General features: G+C 46.4%; 1 protein-coding gene across 2 annotated transcripts in view; it reads left to right on the forward strand.

Moving 5' to 3' along the window:
- FGFR3 (fibroblast growth factor receptor 3) overlaps positions 1–18,445 on the forward strand; it is a 55,320-nt gene extending 36,875 nt beyond the window's left edge. Inside the window, exons 5-17 of one of the 2 annotated variants that reach the window (XM_086612340.1) lie at positions 1,071–1,194; positions 1,612–1,802; positions 5,670–5,820; positions 9,754–9,946; positions 10,864–11,010; positions 11,102–11,223; positions 12,493–12,603; positions 12,783–12,973; positions 14,210–14,332; positions 15,938–16,008; positions 17,468–17,605; positions 18,089–18,194; positions 18,281–18,445. In XM_086612340.1, the coding sequence (XP_086468466.1) occupies positions 1,071–1,194; positions 1,612–1,802; positions 5,670–5,820; positions 9,754–9,946; positions 10,864–11,010; positions 11,102–11,223; positions 12,493–12,603; positions 12,783–12,973; positions 14,210–14,332; positions 15,938–16,008; positions 17,468–17,605; positions 18,089–18,194; positions 18,281–18,445 (1,833 nt within the window). Of the gene's footprint in view, positions 1–1,070; positions 1,195–1,611; positions 1,803–5,669; positions 5,821–6,937; positions 7,083–9,753; positions 9,947–10,861; positions 11,011–11,101; positions 11,224–12,492; positions 12,604–12,782; positions 12,974–14,209; positions 14,333–15,937; positions 16,009–17,467; positions 17,606–18,088; positions 18,195–18,280 lie in introns of both variants that reach the window. The other variant, XM_086612341.1, reaches the window with a different exon arrangement.
- The last annotated feature ends 7,055 nt before the right edge of the window (positions 18,446–25,500 follow it).

The raw sequence follows: 25,500 nt of genomic DNA on the forward strand, positions 1-25,500 counted from the left end.
GCAATTACAGCCTTGTTTTTTCTATCAGCCCTTGACATTCTGTAGTGCAGCGTTACTGTAATCTCCTGCTTCTGTGTCCTTCGAGTCACCTTCAAAATGTTTAATAAAGTTAAACCTGCTCTGGGCAGCAGAAAGCAACAAATTAATATCCAGAGATATGGAGAGCTTTCATATGTTGTACATCCTGAAGTCATCTGTGTTAGTGTCAGCTACTTTCTGTATTAATTCAAGATTTGCTTTCCATAGCTGTTATCTCCTTTATAATCATTAGAAACAAGCGGTGTAGCGTGGACCACAGGGTAGCGGGTCAGGCTGGAGATGTTGGTTGCACTTTCTTTTCTGCTACTGAACAACTAGCTACTCTGGATATGTGCCACATTCAGAAAAGCAACTAGTATAAAACTTGGTGCCAAAAGAGAAGGGCTGACCAGCCATCCCAGAGACCAGACTTGAGGCTCAGCATGTTTTCTCCTGTTTTTTTACAGGGAATTAAGGGAACTCAGTTGTAGACACCTGTTTCTGTTCATGCAAATGCCATGCCCTGTTGCTTCCATAGCACAGATCTTTTAAAAAATGTTATAGATGGGGTAAGAAGTGTGGGTTTTATTGTTTCTAGTCATCTCATGGGTTATGTGTAGCAGTTGGTAAAGGTCTGCAGACGAGAGTATGATATTTTGAGCTGAGAGAGTCTCTGGACCAGAGTGGTCTGGCAGAGGGGACCAGCAGATTGGAGTTATCTGAGCTGATGCCTTCTGAAGTTGTTACTCTAATAAGAGGTGCCTCAATCAATTGTCAGCTGATTTCATTGTTATTATTGTGGAATCACCTGTAAGTGTCCGTTGCAATCTCGATGTGTTACGTTGTGTTGCGTTGTCCCTGCATTGGTCTTAATTCCTTTTCATGTTAAGCCTTTAATGACCCTTGAAATGAGTCCTTGTGATGTTCAGGCCTACTCTGGGGTCCATTCATGCTGGCCAAGTGTGTAGAGCCCACTGATTGTTCACTGATTTGAATGGTCTGGTGATGATGATACTTGACCGTGAGCTTGATGGTTTGATTTCTTCTTCTAGTTGCGACATCAACAGTGGAGCTTGGTGATGGAGAGTGTTGTGCCATCAGATCGAGGAAATTACACCTGTGTTGTGGAGAACAAATATGGCAACATTAGACACACATACCAGCTTGATGTATTAGGTGAGGTTTCACTGTTTTCCCTCAACAGCTGATCTGTGGTGATGTTGAACAGATGCATGATGGGATATGGGAAGCAGGAGCCATTTCCCAAAGGGCTGGATCGTGCATCTTCTAAAACCAGCAACGCTTCCTTTTGGCCAACAATTCAACTTCAGATCTGTGATCAGCAGATTACTTAGCTGATCTACTGAGGGGCTGGAAGGAATTGCAAGACTGAGATGCCTCCTCCATTCCCAGGTGGTTCTTCGCTGTTTGGCATGAGGAGCACTGGGTAGAGCGCTGGCCAGGACATCCAGGGGTGCAATCTCAGTCTGCCTCCTTTCTGCTTACAAGCCAGGAGATGAAGGGTTCAGAGGAGAATCCTTGCTGAAGGAAGGGCAGGTAAATTAGGCTTTCCCTCTCTTTTCTGTTTTCCAGAAAGGTCGCCCCACCGGCCAATCCTACAAGCAGGGCTCCCTGCCAACCAGACTGTGGTGGTAGGGAGCAATGTGGAGTTTCACTGCAAGGTCTACAGCGATGCCCAGCCTCACATCCAGTGGCTGAAACATGTGGAAGTCAATGGCAGCAAATATGGACCCGATGGGACGCCCTATGTCACAGTGTTGAAGGTTGGTACACGCTGCTTCTTCTCATCCTCAGGGCAGTGCTTCCTCTGTCTTGGTCTCGGTGTTACACAGACAGCAGCTACATTGTAGGGATCATCCTCAATGAAACCCACTGCCATGCTCACGGCAAGAGAGATCAGTGCCGAGTAAAGGTGCTCGCCATCAATGGAAGCCATAAACTTTATTTCCATGTTTGTAAACAAGCCCTAGACTAGCAGTGCAATGCGAACCAGAAACTCCCAATAGAATAAGTTCAATGGCACAGTTCCTAGAAGGGTAATTCTTATTTAAATTAGATTTTTTGGAGCTCGAGGTCTCATTTTCTGTAATCGTTTTGTGTCTGTAAGAAAAAAGTCATGAGAATGACTTTCATGGAACAGGTTGCCCAGAGAAGCTGTGGATGCCCCATCCCTGGAGGTGTTCAAGGCCAGGTTGGATGAGGCTTTGGGCAACCTGGTGTAGTGGAGGGTTTCCCTGCCCATGGCAGGGGGCTTGGAACTAGGTGGTCTTTAAGGTCCCTTCCAACCCAAACCATTCTGATTCTATGAATAAGCCAAGGACGATTGTTGGGATTATTCTTTTCTTTAAGCCCCCGCAGTGGAATACTCTGCTTTTTTGGAGGGGGTACAGCAAAAACGTCCTAAAGTCGATGTTCCAGACTCTTCTGTTTGCCAGAGATAACACAACTACTGTAGTGGCACAGATAAGCAAAGTAGTTGTAAGAACTGAGGCAACTGTGAGAAACGCAGCATAATAAAAGCGCATCTATCAGTTTGCATTTACCTAAAATTGTAAAAATAACCTTTTTTTACAGCTTCAATAGAGGTATTTGCAGCGCTTATTAAAATAAAAGGCTCCCAACTATAACACATTCTTTCCTTTACCAAGTAAACACACTGCAGCGTGCACATACTAAATAATGCTGAACTACTAGCACCTGAGAGCCAAGACAGTCTTGTTCCAGCCGCTAACTTTTGGGAGTGTTGCTGTTATCCATACTCAGGAAAGCCTTTTCTTTACTGAGCAAAAATTCACTTAGTAAGACTGTACTTTGCTAAAGCACTTTCTTGAAAGGCAACATCCAGATTACAGCCAGAACAAAGCCAGTGAGTCTGTTTTCCCCTCAACCTATGCAAATATAAAAAGTCGAGAATAGAGAGTGAAAAACACGTTGGACTTTTAAAATTCCATTTGTTTTTTTTTCCTGTTAATAATTAAAGGCATCCTGCGTTGGTGTTTATTAAAATATACAGGACCAAATGGAGTTTTTCTGGCTGTGTAGTTATAGCTGAAAGCAGATTTAGTCCCCGCAGTTCCAAGCTGAGGTTGTCCCGTGCGTGGATGTTCCCCGTGCGCATCCTGCTGCCCGCACCCTGCTTCTCTCTGTATGCAGTTTACAAAAAAGAAAAACACTCCACTTATCAGATAGCGTCTACAAAACTGTAACTCAGCCAGATAATAAAACCCAGAGACCCTGGAAATAATTACACAGATTGAAATAACAGATCAGTTGGAAGAAACAGCTGGAGACAGTTCTTCAGGGTTGGCAACACGCGCTTCTTGCGAGTTGATAAAACTTTTCATTTTCTCGCCATCTCTCCAAATGTGTTTGAATTATGCATATTTGAATTTCCCCCCTGGTTTCACAGCCCAGTACCAAGCTCTGAATAGCTGGCTGTGTCACATGCCATCTCGTATGGTCTCCAAGCTCCGTGTGTGGTCCCCGTGGGATAAAGTGCTACCTTTTGGAAGTTTGCAGAGCTGCCGCGAACAGTGCCTTGTGTCACAAGCACAAGCTCCCATTTTGCTGTGGCAAAGAACATATAAATAGTCCGTATAAATAGCATTTTAAAATTAAGTTGAAGCGGCACCGGGGTGGCTAGGTAATTAGAATTGCCAAATACCTTCTCTTCTGTGGCCGGCAAAGGCTCCGCATTCCTCGAAGGGGAGCACAGGCAGGCGTTTGAAAGCACCAGTTTTGTTTGGTTTGATTTTTTTTGCTGAATAGGACCAGCACACGTCTATTTACTACTTCTGGTTAATCTGGAATGCTTTGAATTGTATTAATGCCGGCATCAGCACTGGGGCACAGAGCATTTCCATTTTGGGATGCATCTTTTGTGCGCCAGTACTGGGCCTCCATGGAGCTGTATCAGGCCCAGCTTTGCAGGGATTTTTTTTTTTTTTTTTAATGTGTGAGTGTGCTCATTTTTTTAAAAATAAAGGTCTGATAAAATTATCTCACTGGCATCTCGAGGCCAGTCCATTGGCTTTATGGACTCGTTGCCCTCGTGCCACACAGTGCTGTTGCTTCGACCCAGCGCCCTGGCGGTGCTACAGGAGCAGGATGCTGTTAACTGCCCTTCCCTGCCCACAACCACTTTAGAAAAGACTCTGTCCTGCCCAGTGCTATGGTGCCTGCAGGGAGATAAGGCTTTTTTATCAGCCTGCCCTTCCCTCCTGCTTTCAGGAGATTTTGTGGAGTGTAGGAGCTGCTATGGGGCAGTTTATGTATGGGGAATGTCCCAGTCTCTATCGGAGCGAGGGGAACAGAGAGGTGTCCAGCACATGGAATTCTCCCCTCGTATTTAATGAGAGAAGGCAAAACCTGCCCTAGTCCAGATGGGTAAAGTGAATGCTGTACTTTCAACCCATTTTTTAAGCAGCTTGACAAAACCAAGCCATCACCTGCATCAGTTCCTGAAAGCCTGGGCTAATTTGTGATCAAAGGAGACCCCTTTTTCTTTGCAGAAGAGCACTAAATGCATTCCAGTTATGGAGAGGTGCCTGGCAACACTGTGCCCAAGCTTTGTCAAAGGCTAAATTGTACATTCTGCATTGAAACGTGCCCAGTTTAATTACAAACAAGGCAGCAACAGCAGGCAGGCACATTTCCCCACTAGTCAGGACAGGCAAACTTGCCAGCACATAAGCCTTAGAGATGAGATCAGGTCAAAACTGCTGGTGTTGTCATCAGACACGGACATTGGAGTTCCTCTCAGATGCCACCTCTGGATTCAGTCACTAATAACCTATGAGATCTCGCAGTCCCATTGACTTTAATGGGCTGCAGATCATATTGGCAGGATCAGGCCCTGAAATCAAAGGCACCGAGACTGGGCTGGAGAGTGTAAGACCAAAAATGAGAAGACCAATTGTTTTCTTTTCATTTCCAGAACTGAAGCTGATCTTTTTCAAGACTTTCCCTTGGCTACTTCTGAGGCCACCCGAAACAGTTGTGCATTTTCAACCAAAATAAAAACAACTGTTGAGGGAGCAAACTGATGTGCTGTTGTGGCAGCATGGAAGAAAAGAAATGAAACCCTTACTTAAGTCTGAAGTTTGTTTGATTTATATGCACCACTTTATTTAGTAAAGAAGAGGCTCCTATAAGCAGTGGAAAAAATTACAGCTAATTTCTGAAAGGCAAAAGTCAGCAGCGAGTTTCAGCCCGCCACTGCTTATATTTTGTTTCCAAATTCTATTTTGGAATCTGATAATTGAAACAGTATTTGCTGAGCTGGGTTGCAAATACAAATCTCTGCCGAAGACCCTTCTCTGGTGCTCCTGTCTGCAGAGTTATTGAGAAACCTTTGACTGCTGTCGGATGGAGAAGTGGGAAATCGGTCCATATTAAAAAAGAAATCGCATGTGTGAAGGGAAGTGATTTCACTGGCACGTGGTTTGGGGGCCAAATGCGACTTCTCTGCTTCGCCCAGGTCCTGGGTTAGGTCTCTCACCACAGGGTGAGCCGGGGGTGTTGCCACAGCCAAAAAGAAAATTGCTGCGGGCAGTCAATCCTAGCTGATGTAGGTGCAATGGAGGTATTGTTTGGTTTACTGAAGTTCAGGTTTCTGTCTATTCCTGCAGTCTTGGATCAGTAAAAACGCTGAAGCCGATGCTAACCTAAATCTGTTCAATGTGACAGAACAAGATGAAGGAGAATATCTATGTAGAGCCAACAATTTCGTAGGCATAGCCGAAAAACCATTTTGGCTCCACATTCGCAAACCAAAACCAGGTAAACCACAGACTCTGTCCCAAGGCCCTGGCAACTGCAAGAATGAGCTATAACATTTTTAAGAAGCTAGCGATTAAAATTGCTATTCATTTTGTATTACACCCTGTCAACTGACGCTGAATGGCTCTATCTTATTTTCTTGCTAATTATTTTTTCTTTTTTTACAAGAATGTAACGCCTATACAGCAATTGCCATGGAAAAATTCCCACAATAAAATGACTGTCAAATTTTGCTATTAACTCTTCACGCTTTTATTCCTTTCCCTTCCTTACAAATAAGTGCTGATAACAGAACTGCATGTTAATGACCTGTGATGTTCAAAGCTCTGGAAAACCAAGCTGTTTCAAGATTTTCACTCGTAAAACTGATAGAATCAGTACATAGATTTCTATCCCTTGGAGAAGTAATGGAGAAACAAATATCAACATTGGCTTACGCAAGCAAACGTTAAATAGCAGCAGCAATATCGTGGGCTCTGGGGTTTGACTCCAGGCTGGAGGGTTTCGCTGCTGCCTTGTTTGGTGCCACTGCAGGAAGGTTCCTTACAGGCACCTTCTTGTGCTCGGCCAGAGTTCTGTTACAGCATCGAGGGCTGTGCGGTGAGTATATGGCTTTGAGATGCCCACTCAGAAAAAATTCGAAAAAATTCTATATTTTTCGATGAACTAATGGACCAAAACATTTGTATGTTCCTTTGATCAGCACTTGAGTCTTTTCCCCACTACCTCTCCCCTTCTTTCTCCTTTCTTTCTGTCTTCCCTCTCCTTCTCCTTTACCATCTTTCTTTCCCCTCCCTGCACTCACCCTACTAACTCAAAGTCAGTCATATTGTGGGGGCAATTTTTCATTTGGATGCTTTTGCTTGCATGCTTCTTTAGTGGGACAGAGTAAGAACCTGGTGAAGGGAGCTGCTTTTTTTTTTTTTTTTGCTTTTGACTGCAGGTTGCAGAGGGGAATGAATAAATAAATGTGGAAGATGGGCCATTGGAAAAAAAAAACACCAACCCACCTTAATCTGCTTTTGAAATTTGCCTGTGGTGTCCTTACACTTGCTGGGAATGTGGCTTATTCTCTGTTTTCCCTCTTTCTATACGTATATGTTTTTTTTCCCCGTAGACGGCAGGTGTTAACACAACGGATAAGGAGCTAGAGATTCTGTACTTGCGAAATGTTACTTTTGAGGATGCTGGGGAATATACTTGTCTCGCAGGGAATTCTATTGGGTTCTCACATCACTCTGCTTGGCTGACGGTGCTACCAGGTATTTCCTTCTGTGCTGGCCTCTCTTTCCCTCTCCAGGGTGCCTCCATGTTTTGCTTTAGAAATGCCAAGTTCCTGCAGACTGCCCCTTGCTTGGAAGAGGGCGCGTTATCCAGGGTGGGCTCTCCTTGGGGATTTGCTTTGCTGGTGGTAAAGCTGCACAGCAGAAGACCTCTGTTGCATATTCACAGCTGACACTTTTTGCGTTGCTTCTCAAGATTTAAATTAGTTTTTGCAGTGATGATGCAAATTGCCCAGTATCTTTTTTTGATCTAGATAAGGAGGTGTTCACAGCCTCTTTGTTAAAAGACAACAGTCTTTGTCTTCTTGCACTGCCAGTGGGAGAAGGAAACCTCCCCATCAGATGATCCAGAACACCTAAATTGGACGTAGACTGTGCATCATCTTACGAAGGAACTTTTCTGTCTAACCTCATTTCTTAACCTAAAACATGATGCAGAAGTGGTTGGTGTGTGTACACCCTTCCCTGCCTGTAGCATTATTTCCGCTTCACGGATGAACAGGCCGAGATAGCGATCTCAAACAGAAGGTCGAGGAGAGTCATCTGTAGAGAGAGCCCCAGAGTCCTGGCTCCCAGGGGCATTGCCGGCTGCCTACTCCAGCTGGGATCGATGAAAGCTGCAGTGGGCTTGAAATCCGAGGCCAGAGTGACCACGATACTTTGGTCCTTCCACATGCAAGGCTCTCATTGACAGTGAAGCCAGTGCAGAATACGCAACAGAGGGGTCTACTCTCCCAAAGAGGGGGACAAGGCTGTGCTGTCCCTTCACCTGCAGAATCTGCCTCCGGCTATGGGGGAGGCATGAGCATGATCCAGGAAGGCATCAGCAGTATTCATATTGAATCTCATAGGTGCTGTGCCTTTCAGATGGTGCAAGAACAGACCTTGGGGATGTTCAGTAGACCCTTACTTGAAAGGGTACCCAAAATCCTGTACACTCCACCTTGGCTCACCCAGTCGTAGACCACATTTGGGTCCATCTTGCAACATATCCATCTCAGGATGTGTTTAGGAACTGGAAACTTTGGCATTTCTAATCCTGACTTTATCTGTGCAGGTGATTTGGATGTGATACTGGGTCTCAGGAGGGTTTCCTTCACGCCCAGCCTTGCTGCCGGTGGAATCTGCTGGTCTTTTCTCTGTTTATTTGCCAGCTCTAAAATAGCTGAGCTGATCCTGTTTCTGCTTCTGCCATACGCTGGATGAGAAATTGTTTCCTTTGGTTAGAAGACTAATGTCTCTGTTATTTTGAGAATCTCTTGTTACTGTCTCAACCAACTGTTAGCTGTTTTTACAATAAATGAACTCACCCCTCTTATCTGAGCAAAGAACAAGCAGGAGAAAACCCACCAAAAAACACTGAAGCGGAACTTTATATTGAAGTCAGACGCAGTGGAGGGCAGCCGCCCGTGCAGCAGCGGGCCCTGAAGGGCTACCCATGGAGGAGACACAGGATACAGCCCACCTGGGGAACCTCTTGTCTTGTGAACCCCTGCCCAGGCTAAGGGAGGAGGAACGTGGAGCAGAGGGCGAGGCAGTGTGAGCCGAGGCAGCAGAGCTGTGGCACCAGCTGTAGTGCCTGATCCCAGCAGATCCGGTAACCCTTCCCCGCAGGAGGAGATGGCCACTTGGCAGGATCAGGCCCTGCACAGCTGACACATAGGCTGGTGCAGCCCCCGGTGTCACCAACAACCCGTTCTCCGTGTCCCCCTGGACACAGACACTGAAGACCCGATTCGGAGCCTGCTGCTGCCAGGGCCAAAGCTCCCGCTGCTTGCAGAAGATGCTGCTTTGGGGCAGCGATGATGCACATAAGCCGTTGGTGAGCTAACCCCGCCGGCATGACTTCATTATAAAGTTTCCTGCTGTTCCTCTGACACCAGCATGCCTTTGGGGGACAGAAGACCAGTCCCACCATGGCTCCTTCCTCTAGTTTATGTGCCTGTCCTGAAAGGAACAAGGAGAGAAACACAATTGAGCTTTGCCGGTCCCAAGAAAGACTTGCTAGCTGATAGCCACTGCTGATGGGCTCATGCCATCACCCTTCTGGCTCAGCCACCTCTCTGGGCCAGACCTTCCAGCCTCTTCCTAGCAGAACTAAGTTTTCATGAAATAATTACGCACATTGCTCTCATGAAAGCTTTTTCCTTGGGTAATGCCTTTCCCCCAGGCATTCGAGCCCCTTGGTCTCTCAGGGCAGGCACTGGTCTGGTGGAAATGTTTGCTGGAGAAGCCAAATCATCAAAGTGCAGCAAACCCTGGTCCTGCAGCCTTTGCACATCCCAGGCGTCCAGCTACGTGGCGTGGATGTGCAGGGAAAGCAAGACCTGGATCAGAGGGACAGCACAGACACGTGAAGATGCCTTCAGCCTAGAGCAGCGGTTTTCAACCTGTGGGCTGAAGGCTCTTAGAAACCCCGGAGTTGCATCAAAGGGTAGTAAAACTACCCCCAAAAAGGCAAACTGAACTAAGGTTTTAGCTACAGCCGCAGGGGGAAAACCACTGGCCTGGGAGAGTCCCCTCACTGAAGTCACTCAGAAAATTGACATAGATGAGCAAGTCCTCCCCAAATTCCTCATGCTGCATGGGTGTAGTTGCGTGCAGGCAGCTGCCCACCCCGTCTTGACTGCTGTGTCTTGTCACCCCGCAGCGGAGGAGCTCATGGAAATGGACGATTCAGGCTCAGTGTACGCTGGCATTTTTAGTTATGGCACTATCCTCGTGCTCATCGTCCTCGTGCTGATCATTGGGATTGTCTGCAGGATAAAAATGCCAAACAAAAAAGCCATGAACACCCCCACTGTACAGAAAGTCTCCAAATTTCCACTCAAGAGACAGGTAACAGAAAGTAGATACAAGATTCCTATTCCCATCTATGGTTGTCCCTCTTTTTTTTCTCCCCCTCCTTGAAATTTTCTCTCTAGGTGAGAAGCTTTACCAGAAAAACATTGCCCAAGAGGGACATACATCAGCTGCAGTTTAGGAGTTTGACCCCCTTTATTCATTTGTTTCTGCTCTGATGGAGCAGTAGCTGGTGGCAGCTGACTCTGGTTCACAAGAAGCTCCCGAGCAGCTGCGTTTCTGTCACCCGTGTCCAAGAGGGGCTGGTGGCGCAGCCATGGATGCTACAGGGAGCAGAACAGTTTAGTCCAGGCTCCCTGGTGGAGTGGGGATTTGGGGATCAAGAGCACGGTTAATTGTGCTCGGTCCTGCTTTCAGGAGGTCCTGACTCGCGGGGGTCACTGGTGACTTGAAGCAGTTCTCATGGAGATGGGAGAGAATCCTCCTTCTCCATGGTGTTAGAGATGCTCTGCCTCATGTCATTGCAGAAAGGCAGGAGCAAAAGGCACCATGTAAAGCCACATAGCAAAGGATATGGATTTCACGGCTTTGGCTGCAAGCTCCTGGTGGACATTTACAGGGCCAGAACAGGAGAAGTCACACCATAGCCTGTACGTGCCATGGAGGTGCACACAGAGCTACTGAATGGATTATACCTCCTGCCTGCTGGAGGGCCCTAGATAACCTGTCCCTCCTTCCCACCAGCCAAAAACCTGACCACAAGTGCCTAGATCAATGCATTTCTGCAAGGATGCGGGGAGAGGTGGAGTGGGGAGGGACATTAATGGGAACATTAAGAAATTACCAGAAAGGTGTCAGTGGGCAAAGATAGCTCAGACCCCCCTCAGTGATCCATCTCAGGTGCTGCCCACCCTGGGAATACAGTTGGCAATAACACTTCATTCGTTCTACCCAAGCAGGTGTCATTGGAGTCCAACTCTTCCATGAATTCCAACACGCCTCTGGTCCGGATCACGCGTCTCTCCTCCAGCGATGGACCGATGCTGGCCAACGTCTCTGAGCTGGAACTGCCTCCCGATCCCAAGTGGGAATTGGCACGCTCTCGGTCAGTCAGCCCACGGGGTTAGGGTCCCTTCGCCTCCCGGGAGTGTCACCCCCTGATACTCACTAACGTGCCTGCTTGTTCCTTCCTCCAGCCTGACCTTGGGGAAGCCACTCGGCGAGGGGTGTTTCGGCCAAGTGGTGATGGCAGAAGCGATTGGGATTGATAAGGACAAGCCAAACAAGGCCATCACAGTTGCAGTCAAGATGTTAAAAGGTATGAGGAGTCCAGGGAGGGCAGAACAGCGTATTGCGCTGGGATTTCCTCTCATTCCCTCTCTTTTAAGTCTTTTATACAAACAGATATGATTGATAGAAGAAAGCAAGAACAGCCTTTCTTCCCCTTCACCCACGTAGCCTGGGGTGAGGGCTGTCCCCTTGAAGAGCACGTAAAAGTGCAAACTCCCTCAGGAAGAGGGAATGGGAATTAACCCAGTTCTCTGCCAAGGAGTAAAAGCATCCCTGAGAAGAAGGGGATCCCCCTTCACTCGTAGCCAGCTCCATGAATCAGCCCACTCCTTACTCCTCCCGTAACCCACGCTGATTGTTCTAGCACAAGCTTAATGTGACGAGCTCAGGTGGAGTTTGCCAAAATTCGGTTGACAGACTCCTTCTTAAGGAGTTTCTTCATTGAAGAAACTTGATCCCAAACTCCAAAGAGGTTAAAGGGGGCACAACTGGGGGTGTCACTGGGCGCCTCTGGATGAGTTTGTTTCCCATTCTTCCCCCGCATGCAGTAACCACAGACAGCACATGGACCAAATCACCCCGAGAAGTTCAGCTGGAGGAAGCAGGGCTGATGCTCCAACAGTGAGCAGCAGCCCAGGTTCGAGGTTACACAGGGTGATGTCTTAAAAAAAATAGTATTTCTTATCAGGAAAGGATTCGTTTCATTTACATTTCCTTCAGTCTGTTCTGAAGTTGGTTTTGGAAGCAGGAATGTTTCCATCTTTCCAAACAAGGCTTTCTCCAGGTTTTGGGGCAAACCCAAATCCCCCACTTCTGTAGAAAAATCAGGGTAGAAAAATTTTCTACTTTTGTAGAAAAATTACAACTTTCCATGCAAAAGATATGTTCCTTCCTCTAGCCCCTCTCCCAGCTCTGACCTTCCCCCATCCTTAACTCTTTGCCCCTGGAGATGAGGGAGGGAAACAACCGGAAAAGGAAAACAGTCCCTGGTACCAAAACTGACTTTTTTTCTTTAATACTTATCAAAATGAAATGGACAATGAAAGGTTTTATTGATTTCCATATGAACATTTCTCTCCATTTATCTATTTTTTCTTCTTGAACTCTTTTTTGGTGATAGTAGTTTTTGGTTTTACTTTGATTCTTCTTCCCAATGTAGAATAAATACAACTACTGTTATATTTTGAGTACTATTCCCCACAGCCCCACATGGCTATGCAGCAGTTGTGTTAACTACTTCACAAAACACTTACTTTCTTCCTGACATTTCTTTGCTTTCCTCTCTTTCTTTCTCCAGATGATGCCACAGACAAGGACCTTTCCGACCTGGTCTCTGAGATGGAAATGATGAAAATGATTGGGAAGCACAAAAACATTATTAACCTCCTCGGTGCTTGCACACAGGATGGTACGTAGCAAAGCAGCCCGGTGCTTGCAGGGCCGTGGGAGGCTCAGCTGTGACTGGCCCTTCTGTGTAATTACTCACTGGCTACCCAAAATGTCCCAGATGAGATTCAGGGGTCAGCCTAGCCCCAAGGCAATATGTGCCATTCCTCAACTGGATTCTGATGGTGCTCTTGCTTGCAGGACCACTCTATGTGTTGGTGGAATACGCGTCGAAGGGGAACTTGCGGGAATACCTCAGGGCACGGCGCCCACCTGGCATGGATTATTCCTTCGACACCTGCAAGCTGCCTGAGGAGCAGCTGACATTTAAAGACCTGGTGTCCTGTGCCTACCAGGTGGCCCGGGGCATGGAGTACTTGGCATCTCAGAAGGTGAGTTGAGAAACCTTGTTTGATAGAAGCATCGGTCAGACCCGTGTGTTTGAAGGTGTGCGGTGCTCTGTGTGTGGGTAGGACAACTCAGGCTTCTCCCTTTAGAGATGAGGCTTGTCAGTATAGGCTTTTTGCAGAAGGTTTCATCCGTATGCAGAAGTTCCCATATGCTGGCTGCATCCATGAGCCACGCAGCGGCACAGCCCTCACTGTCACCTGCATCCCTAAAATGCGTACAAAAGCACAAGCAGCCCCAAGCCAAGTGCCTGTCCTCAGCAATTCGACCTCTACCGCTTGTAGAAGTAATTGGCTTTCAGATGTGCCATCCAGGCACTGGAGCAGCAGTGGTCAGAATGAGCGTCATACCAAGTTGTGAGCTTCCACCATGCAGGAGTTGCGTGCACCCCTGTCCCCCCACCTCCCTTCTGAGATGGCTAAAGAGGCAGAGCACCCAGGAGGCAGCTGAGATCCTGGATGTAGCTCAGATGTTTGTGGCTGCTACCAGCACATGTAGGCTTGGTGGCAGCAGAGCTGGTGGTGGATTTGGCTCGATGCGTGGCCGTGCCTAGGATGCTCCCTGAGGCACATGGGATTAGTCCTCGTTTACCCTGACATCAGCAAGTGGAGGCTCAGGCTTTGGGTTCACAAAGCCATGCCCCAGGCAGCATGACCTCTTTTTGCAAGCGGGGAGCACTACGGCAAGAGCAAGTTGAGCTGCAGATGTCAGATGTGTTTGTTCTGTGACTGCGGTTCAGGGTGGATGGTTCGTGGTGGCTTTAAACTCCCTCTTGGCCAGCGCAGGCCAATTTGGCTTCTTTCTCAGCAAACAACTAGGATGTATTTTGGACGTATTGGGGATGTCTTAATTAGAGGATTTTTTTCCCTTCAAACGTCAGCCTGCACTCCTCTTGGAGGAAGCAGGGCAGAAGGACAGCCTCATGTCCCAGTAAGCACCCACAGAAGAGGAGGGTTGGCCTCATCACTGCATCCCCTTTGGAGAGAAAAGCCACAGGGCTGCATCAGCACTGAGGCTGCCCATTAGGTGTTGCTAAGAGGTGGCTCCCACCGAGCATGCATGAAGGGGCAGTGACACAGAAAGCGAGGAGTTCAGCGGTGCCCGCAGCTTTATGAGCTTGGGAGTCAATGAAACGGCAGCTCATAAACCACGTGGTGCTGCGGGTTCCAGGCATGAGCAGCTAACGAGCCCTTATTTATTGACTCACTCACCTTTCACAGTGCATTCATCGCGACTTGGCAGCCAGGAACGTGTTAGTCACTGAAGACAATGTAATGAAAATAGCTGATTTTGGCCTCGCTAGAGATGTTCACAACATTGACTATTACAAGAAAACCACCAACGTAAGTACGGAGCTGTCAAGCACATATTCTCCTTCTGGCAGGGCATTCGCCCATCCCTGCAGCAAAGTAGCCCTTGTCCCACATCTCCCTTTCTAGGGAGGCTTAGGAGAAAGAAATCCGCTGGTGACCTCACCTATCAGCCACCTCACCTAGGGGCTGTAGATAGGCCGGTCCCAGGAGCCCACCCACCATCCATTTTCTTTCTGACAGATACTGCTGGTACTAGCAGCAGGTGGAGATGTCCCAGCTCTGCCAAGGAGGCCCTAGACTAAGAGAAACCAAGTGTTTTACCAAAGGGAAATGGATCCCTTTCCAGTCTGCTCCACTGGTGCTCATAAAGCTCCCAAGGAGCCAACCTCTGGTCCCACCAGAGCCCTTGACAGAGGAATGTCACTTTCTGTATTTCTGGAGCTCTCTGGCTTCCGTGCATTTCTCTTTCCTTTTTGCAACAGAGCGTCTTGGCTCCACTACCAAGGGTGAGAAGATATTCCCAGCCAAGAGTTGAGTCCTGGAGCCATTTATATTTTCTGTAGAGATGATTTTAGGAATAAAGGGCTGGAGAGAAGACCTGTGTCTTGGTTCAGAGCCCTGCAGCAGATATTAAGTTCTGAGCAAAAGCCGCAACCACACCATGGTGTGGAGATGGCAGTAGAAGAGGTTGAGGCTATTGCAGAACCTGAGGATCTTGCGACTATAAGGGGTGTAAATGTCCAGGCAGTCCTAGGAAGTCCCGCATGCCCATGCTGATCCTTTCCAATATCATATCAGAAATCTTTCATAATTTCCAGGATTTCTTAATAATAAATTAATAAAAATTCTTGGGAATTTTAATCGTAAATCAGCTGGATTTCTCCTGTTTGAGCTGCGTTGGACAGCTGAGAGCATAATCCTATTTGTGCATCTTGCCTGCGTCCCATCTCTAGTTGTCTCCCCCTGTGAGACAGTGGGTCAGGACAAAGCCTTCCCATAGCCGAATTATGCCTCAAACATGAAACAGTCTTTTCGGAATCCCTTCAGGGGCCAAGCAAAGCCCAAAAGAATTATGATTAATCTAGTCTTTATTTCTCATATGTGACAACCCATGTTTATGACCATAGTGTAGGATGTTCCCCTGGAAACCTGGAATCAGGCCTCCTCCTTTAGCCTCCAGAAGGACCAGGATTTGATTCGTAGAGGATCTGGCCCTTGTGTTCACTCTTGGAGGTTTGCCCTCAAGTTCAGCTTAAGAGAGTTTGGAGTCAAAACTGGTTCTTCAAACCAGAAGGTGTTGTCCCCTGCTCTGCTGCAGAGCTCACTGGCTTTACCAGCAATCGATGCTGTTCTCATGCAAAGATTTAGATGTTGTGATACGTTAAACCTGCCTTGGCAGTGGAATACTGTCCTCTACAGAGAGCATTTGCTGCAAATATCATCAGCCAAGATCCAGGGATCAAGTGCCCTAATCTGTTTATATGTGGCCACTACTGCTTTGCCCAGTGACTGGGAAGGCAGATGTGGTTGTTAATGAAAATGTTTCAAACTGGATTAGAAAAGAAGATTCAGATGGTGCCGTGGTGGCTGGGGGAATATGCTGATGGGATGTTCCTATTGTCTTCCTAATTACAGGGTCGGCTGCCTGTGAAATGGATGGCTCCAGAAGCCTTGTTTGACCGAGTCTATACTCACCAGAGCGATGTGTAAGCATACCTCCACTTTTTCAAAACAAAAATGAAATGACGAGGCAATCGACACCTATAACATCTTGAAGACAGACGTACTGCTGAGCACGAGCAGGGCTGGTTCCCTGCTGGGATGGGATGGGACAGGATAGCTGGGGATGCAAAAGCAAATTTAATCTATTCTGAGCTGCAGCTTTTGCACACGTGGTTCTATTTTACCGTTATCTAGTTGCTTTCATCTGAGGATCTCTAGAGAGCTGCTGCAAAATGATGGGAAGACAGGCAGGTATTTCTTGTCCTGTTTAGAGGTGAGGAGGTTCATCCTGCAGTCAAAAAATCTTGTGCAAAAAAAAAAACCCCACGCAGTGAAAAAAAAAATTACCCTGGGCTTCCTCCATGCTTTGCCCCAGACAGTTACTCTTTGGTTGAGTACGTGGGCTGAGCTCAAAATATTCTCTCTGCTATTAGTAGTGTTGATCAGAGAATATTCAGCAAATATATTCTGGGATTAATTCTGCCGCTTCATATATTTGCCTTTGTTTTTCTTAATCCTGCCTTGTCCGTTTTCGTGCCTCTACACGGGAAGCAAACAGCAACGCCCGCCTTGCGTGTGAATCCGTGTCGCATCTGCACATCCCAAGGGCTTGAAGCAGCTCAGCATGCACACCGGCTTTTTTATTTCAATATCTGGTAGATCATGGCATTTTTACAGGAATTCAGCAGCCAGCCTTCCTGCTCCTCAAGGAAGGCTTGCCGCTTGCAGTTGGACAAATAAATCTTTCTATTTCTGTATTTTTCACATACTTTGGCTTTTATTGATCTTAAATCATAGTTTCCATGCTTCGGTAGTGCTGCAGCGGGCATGACAGATAAATCAAAGCTAGGGGACGGGAGAGCAAAACAGAGACAGATATCCCTGTTTTTAGAAAAGAAAACGAAGAAAGCAAAAGATATTTTTGCAAAAGAAGACTTTGAACTGGGGCACAGCTGCGGAACTGGAGTGTGTAACGTTAGCACTCCGCTGATTTTTTGTTGGGGTATTTTTCTCCCAGCTCAGCCAGTGCGATGAGTGTTGTAACAAGCAAGTTTTGGTATCAGCTTGCACAATTAGTGGCCTGTGGTTCCAAGCCTGCAATTCAGTGAAGCTGTGCATGAATAATTTGATTTGTTCCATTCAGTGGAGCTGGTGGAAGACCTAACAAAGAGCTGGGGGTAATAGATGGGCTGTCACCTATCTGATTAAATGCTCATTTCAATTTCAGACTTGGTGCCTGGGATTTCTTTGCTATTGAGTTGGATCAGCAGAGATCTCCAAGTAACTAGTAAAAATGGCCTAGGCAATTAGTCATGCTATTGATGACTTTGTTAGCTATGCATGGCTGCACAGAAATAAAGCCAAGGGGGGGGGGGAAGGGATATGGTGGGCGCTTGGAAAAAAAAACTCATTGAATTTTAAAGATCTTTCTTTGGTTTCCAGCTGGTCTTTTGGAGTGCTACTATGGGAGATCTTCACTTTGGGAGGGTCTCCGTATCCGGGAATTCCTGTTGAGGAACTCTTCAAACTCTTGAAGGAAGGCCATCGGATGGACAAACCCGCAAACTGCACCCATGATTTGTGAGTGTGTGGTGAGGGGGTGACCCCTTGCCCACTCCTGTTTCCCTTTGTGGCCAAATGCCACCCCAGGACATGGTTCAAGCTGGTGGGACATCCTCACTATGAGGTTTTTGGTTCAGCCCATGACTCGTTTGGTGGGTGGCGGTTGAGGGTGCAGCTCTGGTGTGTCATCTTTAGGATGGTTCCTCTTCCTGCTTTGAGATCGCAGACACGCATGAGGAGATCAATAGTGAGGAGCATGACTCCACAAAACTCTCCTCCTCCTCCTCCTCCTCCTCCTCCTCCTTCTCCTCCTCCTCCTCCTCCTCCTCCTCCTCCTCCTCCTCCTCCTCCTCCTCCTCCTCCTCCTCCTCCTCCTCCTGCAAGCTCTCCATGCACCAAGGCTACCATAACTGAAGTTTCATTGGCCATAGCTGTTCTCTTAGGCAATTTGGGGATGGGTGGGTGCCCATGGGTGACTGTCCCTTCTCCCCTGTCATGCAGGTACATGATCATGCGGGAGTGCTGGCATGCCGTCCCCTCGCAGCGGCCCACCTTCAAGCAGCTGGTGGAAGACCTGGACAGGGTCCTCACCGTGACATCCACCGATGTGAGTGTGGTGGGGTGGGCATGGGGAGGGGTTGCTCAGTTTCTGGCAGGGGGCACCCAGTGTTGACAGGTCTGTCACCTTGGCAGGAGTACCTGGACCTGTCGGTGCCCTTCGAGCAGTACTCGCCAGCCGGCCAGGACACCCACAGCACCTGCTCCTCGGGGGATGACTCGGTCTTTGCACATGACCTGCTACCCGATGAGCCCTGCCTGCCCAAGCACCCGCCCTGCAATGGCGTCATCCGGACGTGAGGACACTGTGGACAGATGGACAGACAGGCGGTCAGCGTGCCCATGGAGGCGCAAGGGTGGGGCGCCGAGGATGAAACAGTAGTGAAGGATCTTCCAGTGGAACTGCGTGGTGGTGCCCGGAGATTGGTGGTGGTGTCAAGCTGTTCAGGGTAGAAAAAAAAAATTAACCTTTTTTTCGTTATTTTTTGTTGATTTTTTTCCCTATTTGCTGTATAAAAAGTCAAGAAGCACTGTTTGGCCTGAAGGAACTAATCTCTTGCCAAGATGATCTATCGTATATGATTTTTTTTGTTTATTTTTATTTTTTTTTTGTTTGGTGGGTGTTTTTTTTTTACTAAGCAGAATGTTGAACCTTGGGGGTGCTGACCTTCCAACCTCCATGCTTATGTTCCGAGTGCCAGAGTAGCCGTTCTGTGCCTGCAATACGAAGAAAAGGAAAAAAAATATTCCTTTTTTTAAAAAAAAAAAAAAAAACACAAAAAAAATATGTAAAGAATGTAGAAATTCTTTGCTTATGCAATCTGTACATGAACCTTTTTGGTGGAGCTGAAAAGCCACGTTGCCTGCAGGGATTCATATATTTATAAAAATATCTATATTTTTGTTTTCGTCGTTTTTATAGCTTCATGATCATATTACCCAGCCACATAGAAGGAATCCTTTTTGGAAGAAGAAAAACAAAAATAAAGTCAAATGCAAGTCATCATGGAGAAAGGAAATAAAATTAAAAAAAAGATAAAAAGTGACAGTCAAGTGATGTGAAATGGCGGGGCTTTGGCCAGGCTCGGCGGCTGCCGGCTCGTGCGCTGGGCTGGGAGCGATGGGGCCACGCCATGGTGGGAGCAGCCCCCGGGGACGGGGACAGGCAGAGACCCGGCAGCGGCCCTTGGGGTCCCTGGGGAGGAGAACATCACCCATCCGAGAGCGGCGGGGGACCTGGCTCCTGGGTGCCCACGCAGCATCTTGAGCCACATCTCGACCTTTGGGAACAGCTGTTTTGGGGGAAAATAATCTCTTTTTGGGAGATGCTCCATCCACTCTTCGACGCCAGCGATTTGGCTCCATCTATGTGCAGCGACTCGGAGAAAGAAGTTACGGGTACCTGTAGGCAAGAGCCTTTAACTTATATCAAAAAGGTTTATTCCAGAGATTCTGTGTATATATCTATAAATATATCCTGTATATATATAAATAAATATATTAAAAAAAAAAGAGAATGTATAATACTAATGCAACATAAAGCAGTACTGAGAGAGAGAGTCTCAAAATATGCGAGCATTGCAATCTAGGATATACTGATCTGAGCAAAAAATAAGAGATTGATTGGTTTGGTTGTTTTATATCTTCACAGTTTTGTTTTAAAAATTGTACCTTAACATGTATATTTGTAAAGTTATTTATAGACATTAACATATCTGTTCATCGGTTTAAATAGCATAGTGTTACTGTAAACTTTAAGTTTCACCGAGTTTAAGGGTGGGGTTTTTTTAACTTATTAAAAGTGGAGAAAAAATATATTAATCAAGTTTTTCTTTTGTGTTTATGGGAAATATTGAAAGAATGTATAGGTGTACAGTCCTTTAACAAATTACATTTAATGTTATAAATATATATATATGTATTCATTAAAAAAAAATATTAGTTTATCCTGGATTGCAGTGAGGAAAATTAAGTTTATTTTTCAGTACATCACCAGTGGTTAAAACCAAGCAAATAGCAGCAGAGAGACGATTTTTACATATTTCAGAAAAACAGGGCCAAGAATTCTTCCATCAGTTTAACCACTGTGCATTAAGGGGACATGGGTGTTTATTTTTGTATTTTCAAATGAAGGTATTCTTTGTGGCCAATTTAATAACAAGTATGCAGCAAAGCGCAACGTTGACTTTGGATGATGTGGGGTAATTTATTTTTGTTTCCCCTTTGCCAGTACCGTTGTATTTTGGGCTTCAGAAATGCCGTGTGAGCAAAACAGCGAGGAGAGTGAGCGGTGCAACGGCTGCGTATTTCTTTTGCATTGAACTCGCTGGAAAGTGCCAGTGGCGCCTGATTTTCTGTGTTTAAAATGCTGTGCTATTTTGTTCCTCCACGTCAGATGTTTCTTTAAAAGCACAGGAGTGACCTAGGGAATTTTAGCGTGGATCAAGCTGACGAGGGAGGGAGAGTTGGGCTGGGTTTTTTTTGGTGGGTTGTTTTTGTTTTTTTTTTTTTGTCCGGAAGACTTTTATCTGCTACCATGAAGAGGCGAGGCAAATTGCATCCTGAATTCTTTCTTTCTATTTTTCTCTGGTGCGTATTACATATCAATGTTTCAGAATAACAAGATGACAGCATCTCATTTAAAGATTTTTTTTTTCTTCTTAGAGCCACAAAATTGTTATCTTAAAATAAATAATTTATAGTTTGAGATTATTTCAATGGAAGTTTGAGAAGGTAGATTTCTATAGATTTTTGTTTTGTTGGAATAAAAAAGAATTTTTTGGTATTTTCTTACAAATGTCTGCTAATTGTGTACATTCCAAGTACTCGGAGCGTTGAGTTTTCCTGTACTGAAAAAAGAAAATGTACAAAACTGTGCATGATTTCAAATGTTACTAGATATTATAAATATATATATAATTTATTGAGTTTTTACAAGATGTATCTGTTGTAGACTTATTGACTTTAACATTTCTTATTCAATGATTATATAGTTTTATAGCCTGGACTATTATCTTTAAAAGCTTAAAAAAATTAAAACTTCCAATTTTGTTACATTTTATACTGTTGATGTTACAATCCACAGGTTTGCATAGCATGAGTTTTTCAACAAGCAAGTTGGTTCAGTTTATTTTAATACTGTATTTCTGTGCCTGACAGCTGCAGCTGTCGAAGGTGTGAGAGGAACACTAAATAAAACTATTCTTCTTTTGTTAACATGGCAAACTTACTTTTACCAAAAAAAAAAAAAAATAAACAAGTTGTTAAATTTTGGGGTTTATTCTCAGTTGTGAGGGTCCTTTGCAAAACTGAGTCTTCTAGGCTCTGGGATTTGTAGTGCCAGGAGGGATTATTTTTCACAGTGCTGCATTGTGAGTTCTGGCCAGCACAGGTTTTATATTCATAATAAATTTGTAACAATTTTGGATCAAGGGCAGTATTATTTCTTTGTTGGTTGGGTATATTTATATCCACACAAGCCATTGAGTGCATGCAGGTGTAGAAGTATTTAACTCCCTCTCTCCTATGGGATTAAGCATAAGAAGTGGCACAAGGGAAGGAATTGCTCCTTAGACCTCCGTAATGGATTTCATCCAGGTCAGGATGTCTCCCAGTGGGATCATGGTGGTGCTCATGTTGCATCCAGCCCTGCAGATGCTGGTGGAGATGCAAGGTCAACAAGAGGACCCACCACTAGGAAAGGAAGAAGGTGGATGCATCCAAAGCGGGCACCCAGTGCCTGGTGGGTTGGACATGAGGGTCCTCATTCTGCCCGGCTCCCAAGAAGCAAAGGGAGCCCAAGTTTGGCTTTGGCAGGCTTGAGCAAGGGAGCCCTGTAAATCCTTGCTTTGCTGGCAGCACATCATGCTGGGGGATGTTTCAGCTTGGGAAACATTGGGCTGATCCTACCAGCATTTCCATATAACATTAATGGATTCCTACAAGGGATCCAGTTGAATTGCAGCTCAGACACCTTGATTTTTGCATGCAAGTTTATCTACCTATGTATAGCCTGCCTACAGTAGCAGGCATTTGTAGTTTGAAGTAGGTGGGCATGGGAGTGTATGCATCTAAGCAGGTTACATCTGCGGCACTGGGACTGGCAACACCGCTTACATCCCAGTAGACCTGAAAAAGAAACAAAGTAAAATTACGTGGGGTTTAGGTCATTTCCTTGCCATCAGAAGAAAAAAATATTCTTTTAGCACTACTAAGATGCACTGCCTTGTGGGAGGAGAAGTCTTGCTACCTGGAATCGGTTATTTCCATGCTTTAAGGACATGCTTTGATGGCCAGCCCCACGCCCTGCCCCAGGAGCGTGGGCCAAGGGATGATCCCCGGCCATTCAGGGCTGGAGCTGGAATGCCGCTCAACAGTCTTTTGCTGGCTTGCATGCAAATGGCTTCATCATAGCAGGGTGGTGAGGATGTTGTGCACCATTTGCCACCAGGACTTGGAAAGCTGGAGAGGGATGTATCGCTCTGTGGTTAGCTGCGCTGTGTAGCGTACCCAGCTGCCTGGAAAAGTCCTTCAAGCACAGAGAGAGCATAGAAGTCAAAAGTCTCAAAGAGGCAAGGCTCTGTCCCTGCACAGTGTCTGACCCACGCATGGAGCTGGTGTGATGTTTGCTTTCCCTCTTGGGTTTCATGATGTCATCCTTCCTCTGACCTTCACCCGCAGCCATGTTTGCTTGTGGGTTAGGGAGGAGGGGGTAATATTTTACTTTACTTGCCCTCTGATGCAGCCAGTTCTGAGCCGAGGGTGAGTGTTCAGCTGCAGCGTACAATGTGCGTTGAGCAACGTGCACGATAGTCTCAAGGAACATTTGCAAAGCTGCTCAGCTGGGCTGCGTCACTGAGAGACCATCCCACCACAGCTCGTCCCCCTCTTCAGTGGTCTCAGCCTTCCACTCAAAATATATGCCCTTTCCACATGGAAGAGGTATTTTCCAAAGCAGAACAAATGTCTTTTTTTCTCAGCCTTGCGCTGGCCCCTGTGACCTGTTTCATAGCAACATTCAAACAAATTACTAAAATTGTGATTTTTTTTTTTTGATGTGTTCTCATTGGTCATGGCTCCATGGTGAGACAGGGAGGATTTGGCAAAAGGAAGAGAAGTCTGAAGCCCTGCAGGTGTCAGTAAGAGATGGCAGCTGGAACTAAAATAGCCAAGTTTCCTGGTGGCCGCTGCCATTTAAAACTCCTGAAGGAGGTGTCTCCTGCTGGGAGACTTCTCTGAGCCAGTTCATCCCTCCCAGAGCCTACATAACCTGCAGAAAGGGAATGTGGAGACACGAGTTGTGTTGACATGAAAAAGGAATATAAAAGGTGAATGATGGATCTGCTCAACACTGCAGAGCTGCTAGCAATGGGAGGACATGAGGGAATGGCCAGAGGAGAAGCCAGGACATGAAATGCTTTCTAGGACTTCACAGCCCAGGACCATGGGCTCACCAAGAGACAGAGGAGGGATTTGTCACTCTTGCCTGTATCCTCTTCTTCCTCCACCTTCTCAGCCATGCTAGCTCTAAGCATGGTTTCACTTTCTCATGCCTCTGATTTAGTTTCTCTGTTTCATCACCATCACAAGCAGCATCTCAGGTGTAAGCAACATGTCAAGCAGAAGCAGCATTGTGCCCCACCTCAACAAGGTTATTATCTAAAACCAGGAAAGAAATCGGTGTCCTAGCACACAGTAATACAGTCGACTCTGAGTCCTGTGGGGACATTTGTGTCCGCACGCACCACTATGTGATCAGCTGTCCTGGCTGATGCCCACCAACAATCAGACCATAACTGTTGCACCTGTCCCAGGCCCTTTTTGGGGGGTCTGGCAGCATGCAGGAGCAAGGGATGGGAAAGGAAAGCATGTAAGCAGAAGAAAGATATCTTACCAAATGTGCAAGTGGGATTGGCCCAGGAATGGGTTCGCTGAAGGCCAAAGTCTGCATACATCACCCACCATCCATGGCTTGCTCCAAGGTCCTCACCAGTGCACACAAAAGTGGCTTTGCCACCAAGGAGGAAGGACCTTAGCTGGGAGGGCAGAGCAGGGAGAAGGGGCAGCGTTGGGTATGTCTTCCAACCAAGGGCTACATTCAAACAGGCATCGGACATCAAACTCAAGCAAGGGGAAGCTCGGCACCAGCAGAGGCAGGTACCGCCACACTCCACAGCACTGGGCTGCATTCTCTATGCATTCAGTTGGAAAAATCAGGCAGCAAACTAAAACCGTCCCCAGGCAGAACAAGATAACGCCATGGATAAGGAACACACGGCCTCTCCAGTGATAACACACCCTGCCTAGCTGTTCTTACTGGCATTTAGCTAAATGCTGCGCACACTCACCCTGGGGCTGCCTCACCACCCTCTGCATGCTCTCTGGGCATGCTAGACTGAGGAAGGGGTGGAAGGTGGTACCACTGCCCTACATCAAAGCTAGGCACCGTGGGTTCATTCCATCCTCAGCCAAAGTCAACGTGGATGTTAGGGTAATCAGAGCCTTCCAGATGTTAGATACTGTGTTGAAGGGCAGGTTGAAAACAGGGGTGGTGAAACTTGTTAGCTTTTGATTCATACTGAGAAATCTCTTAACAGGAGAGGAGCAAAACTGGAAGTATTGATGGCAGAAAAACAAGGCTGAGAAAGGCAATATAAAAGAGAGCACATCCTCTAGAGACTTTGCTACATTGGTAGAACTGGGGGAAAAAAAAACCAAAGAAATTCCTACAAGCCCTCACTGAAGCTGCCTCAAGGAGCTATCTGCTTTGGAGAATAACTTTGCAAATGCAAAGTCCTCACAGCCTGCACAGACACAGCACCAAGCTCTGTGAAGTGCACTCGTGTGCTCCTGACATGTTCATGCACACCAGAAACGGCTGCCTGGACCATCAGGACACAGTCAGCAGTTTGTTGCTTTCCCAGGAGCCAGCATGTTTGCTCTCTGAGATAGCTCTGGTCCTACCAAAAAAGCCTAAACCTGATCCAAGAGAAATAATTTCATGTCTTTCCTGGGTAGTACCATGGGTATTGTTTTTTTCCCAATATAGCAATTAACTTGTTCAGGAAATTATTCTTTTTGCTGACCTTCCATCACACACTCACCTACTCTGCTCAGCAAGGCAGAAAACCCATTTGTTGGTTCCAACCAGTCAATGTAGATTTTTTCACTTGCACACCAGTAATATGGAGGTGGCAGACAAACACAATTTTCTATCAAGGTAAAAATTAGCCAGACTTTGCGGAAGTTTTTTCAAGCAGACCCTGGAATTAAATCTGCTTTAGTGGTACTGACAGGTAATCTCTTGTTATTGTGGGAGAGACAGATCTAGGTTCATCCTCTTGTGCCTCCCTGCA

Source organism: Tauraco erythrolophus, chromosome 5, assembly GCF_009769465.1.
Source record: "Tauraco erythrolophus isolate bTauEry1 chromosome 5, bTauEry1.pri, whole genome shotgun sequence".
NCBI classification, from domain to species: Eukaryota; Metazoa; Chordata; class Aves; order Musophagiformes; family Musophagidae; genus Tauraco; species Tauraco erythrolophus.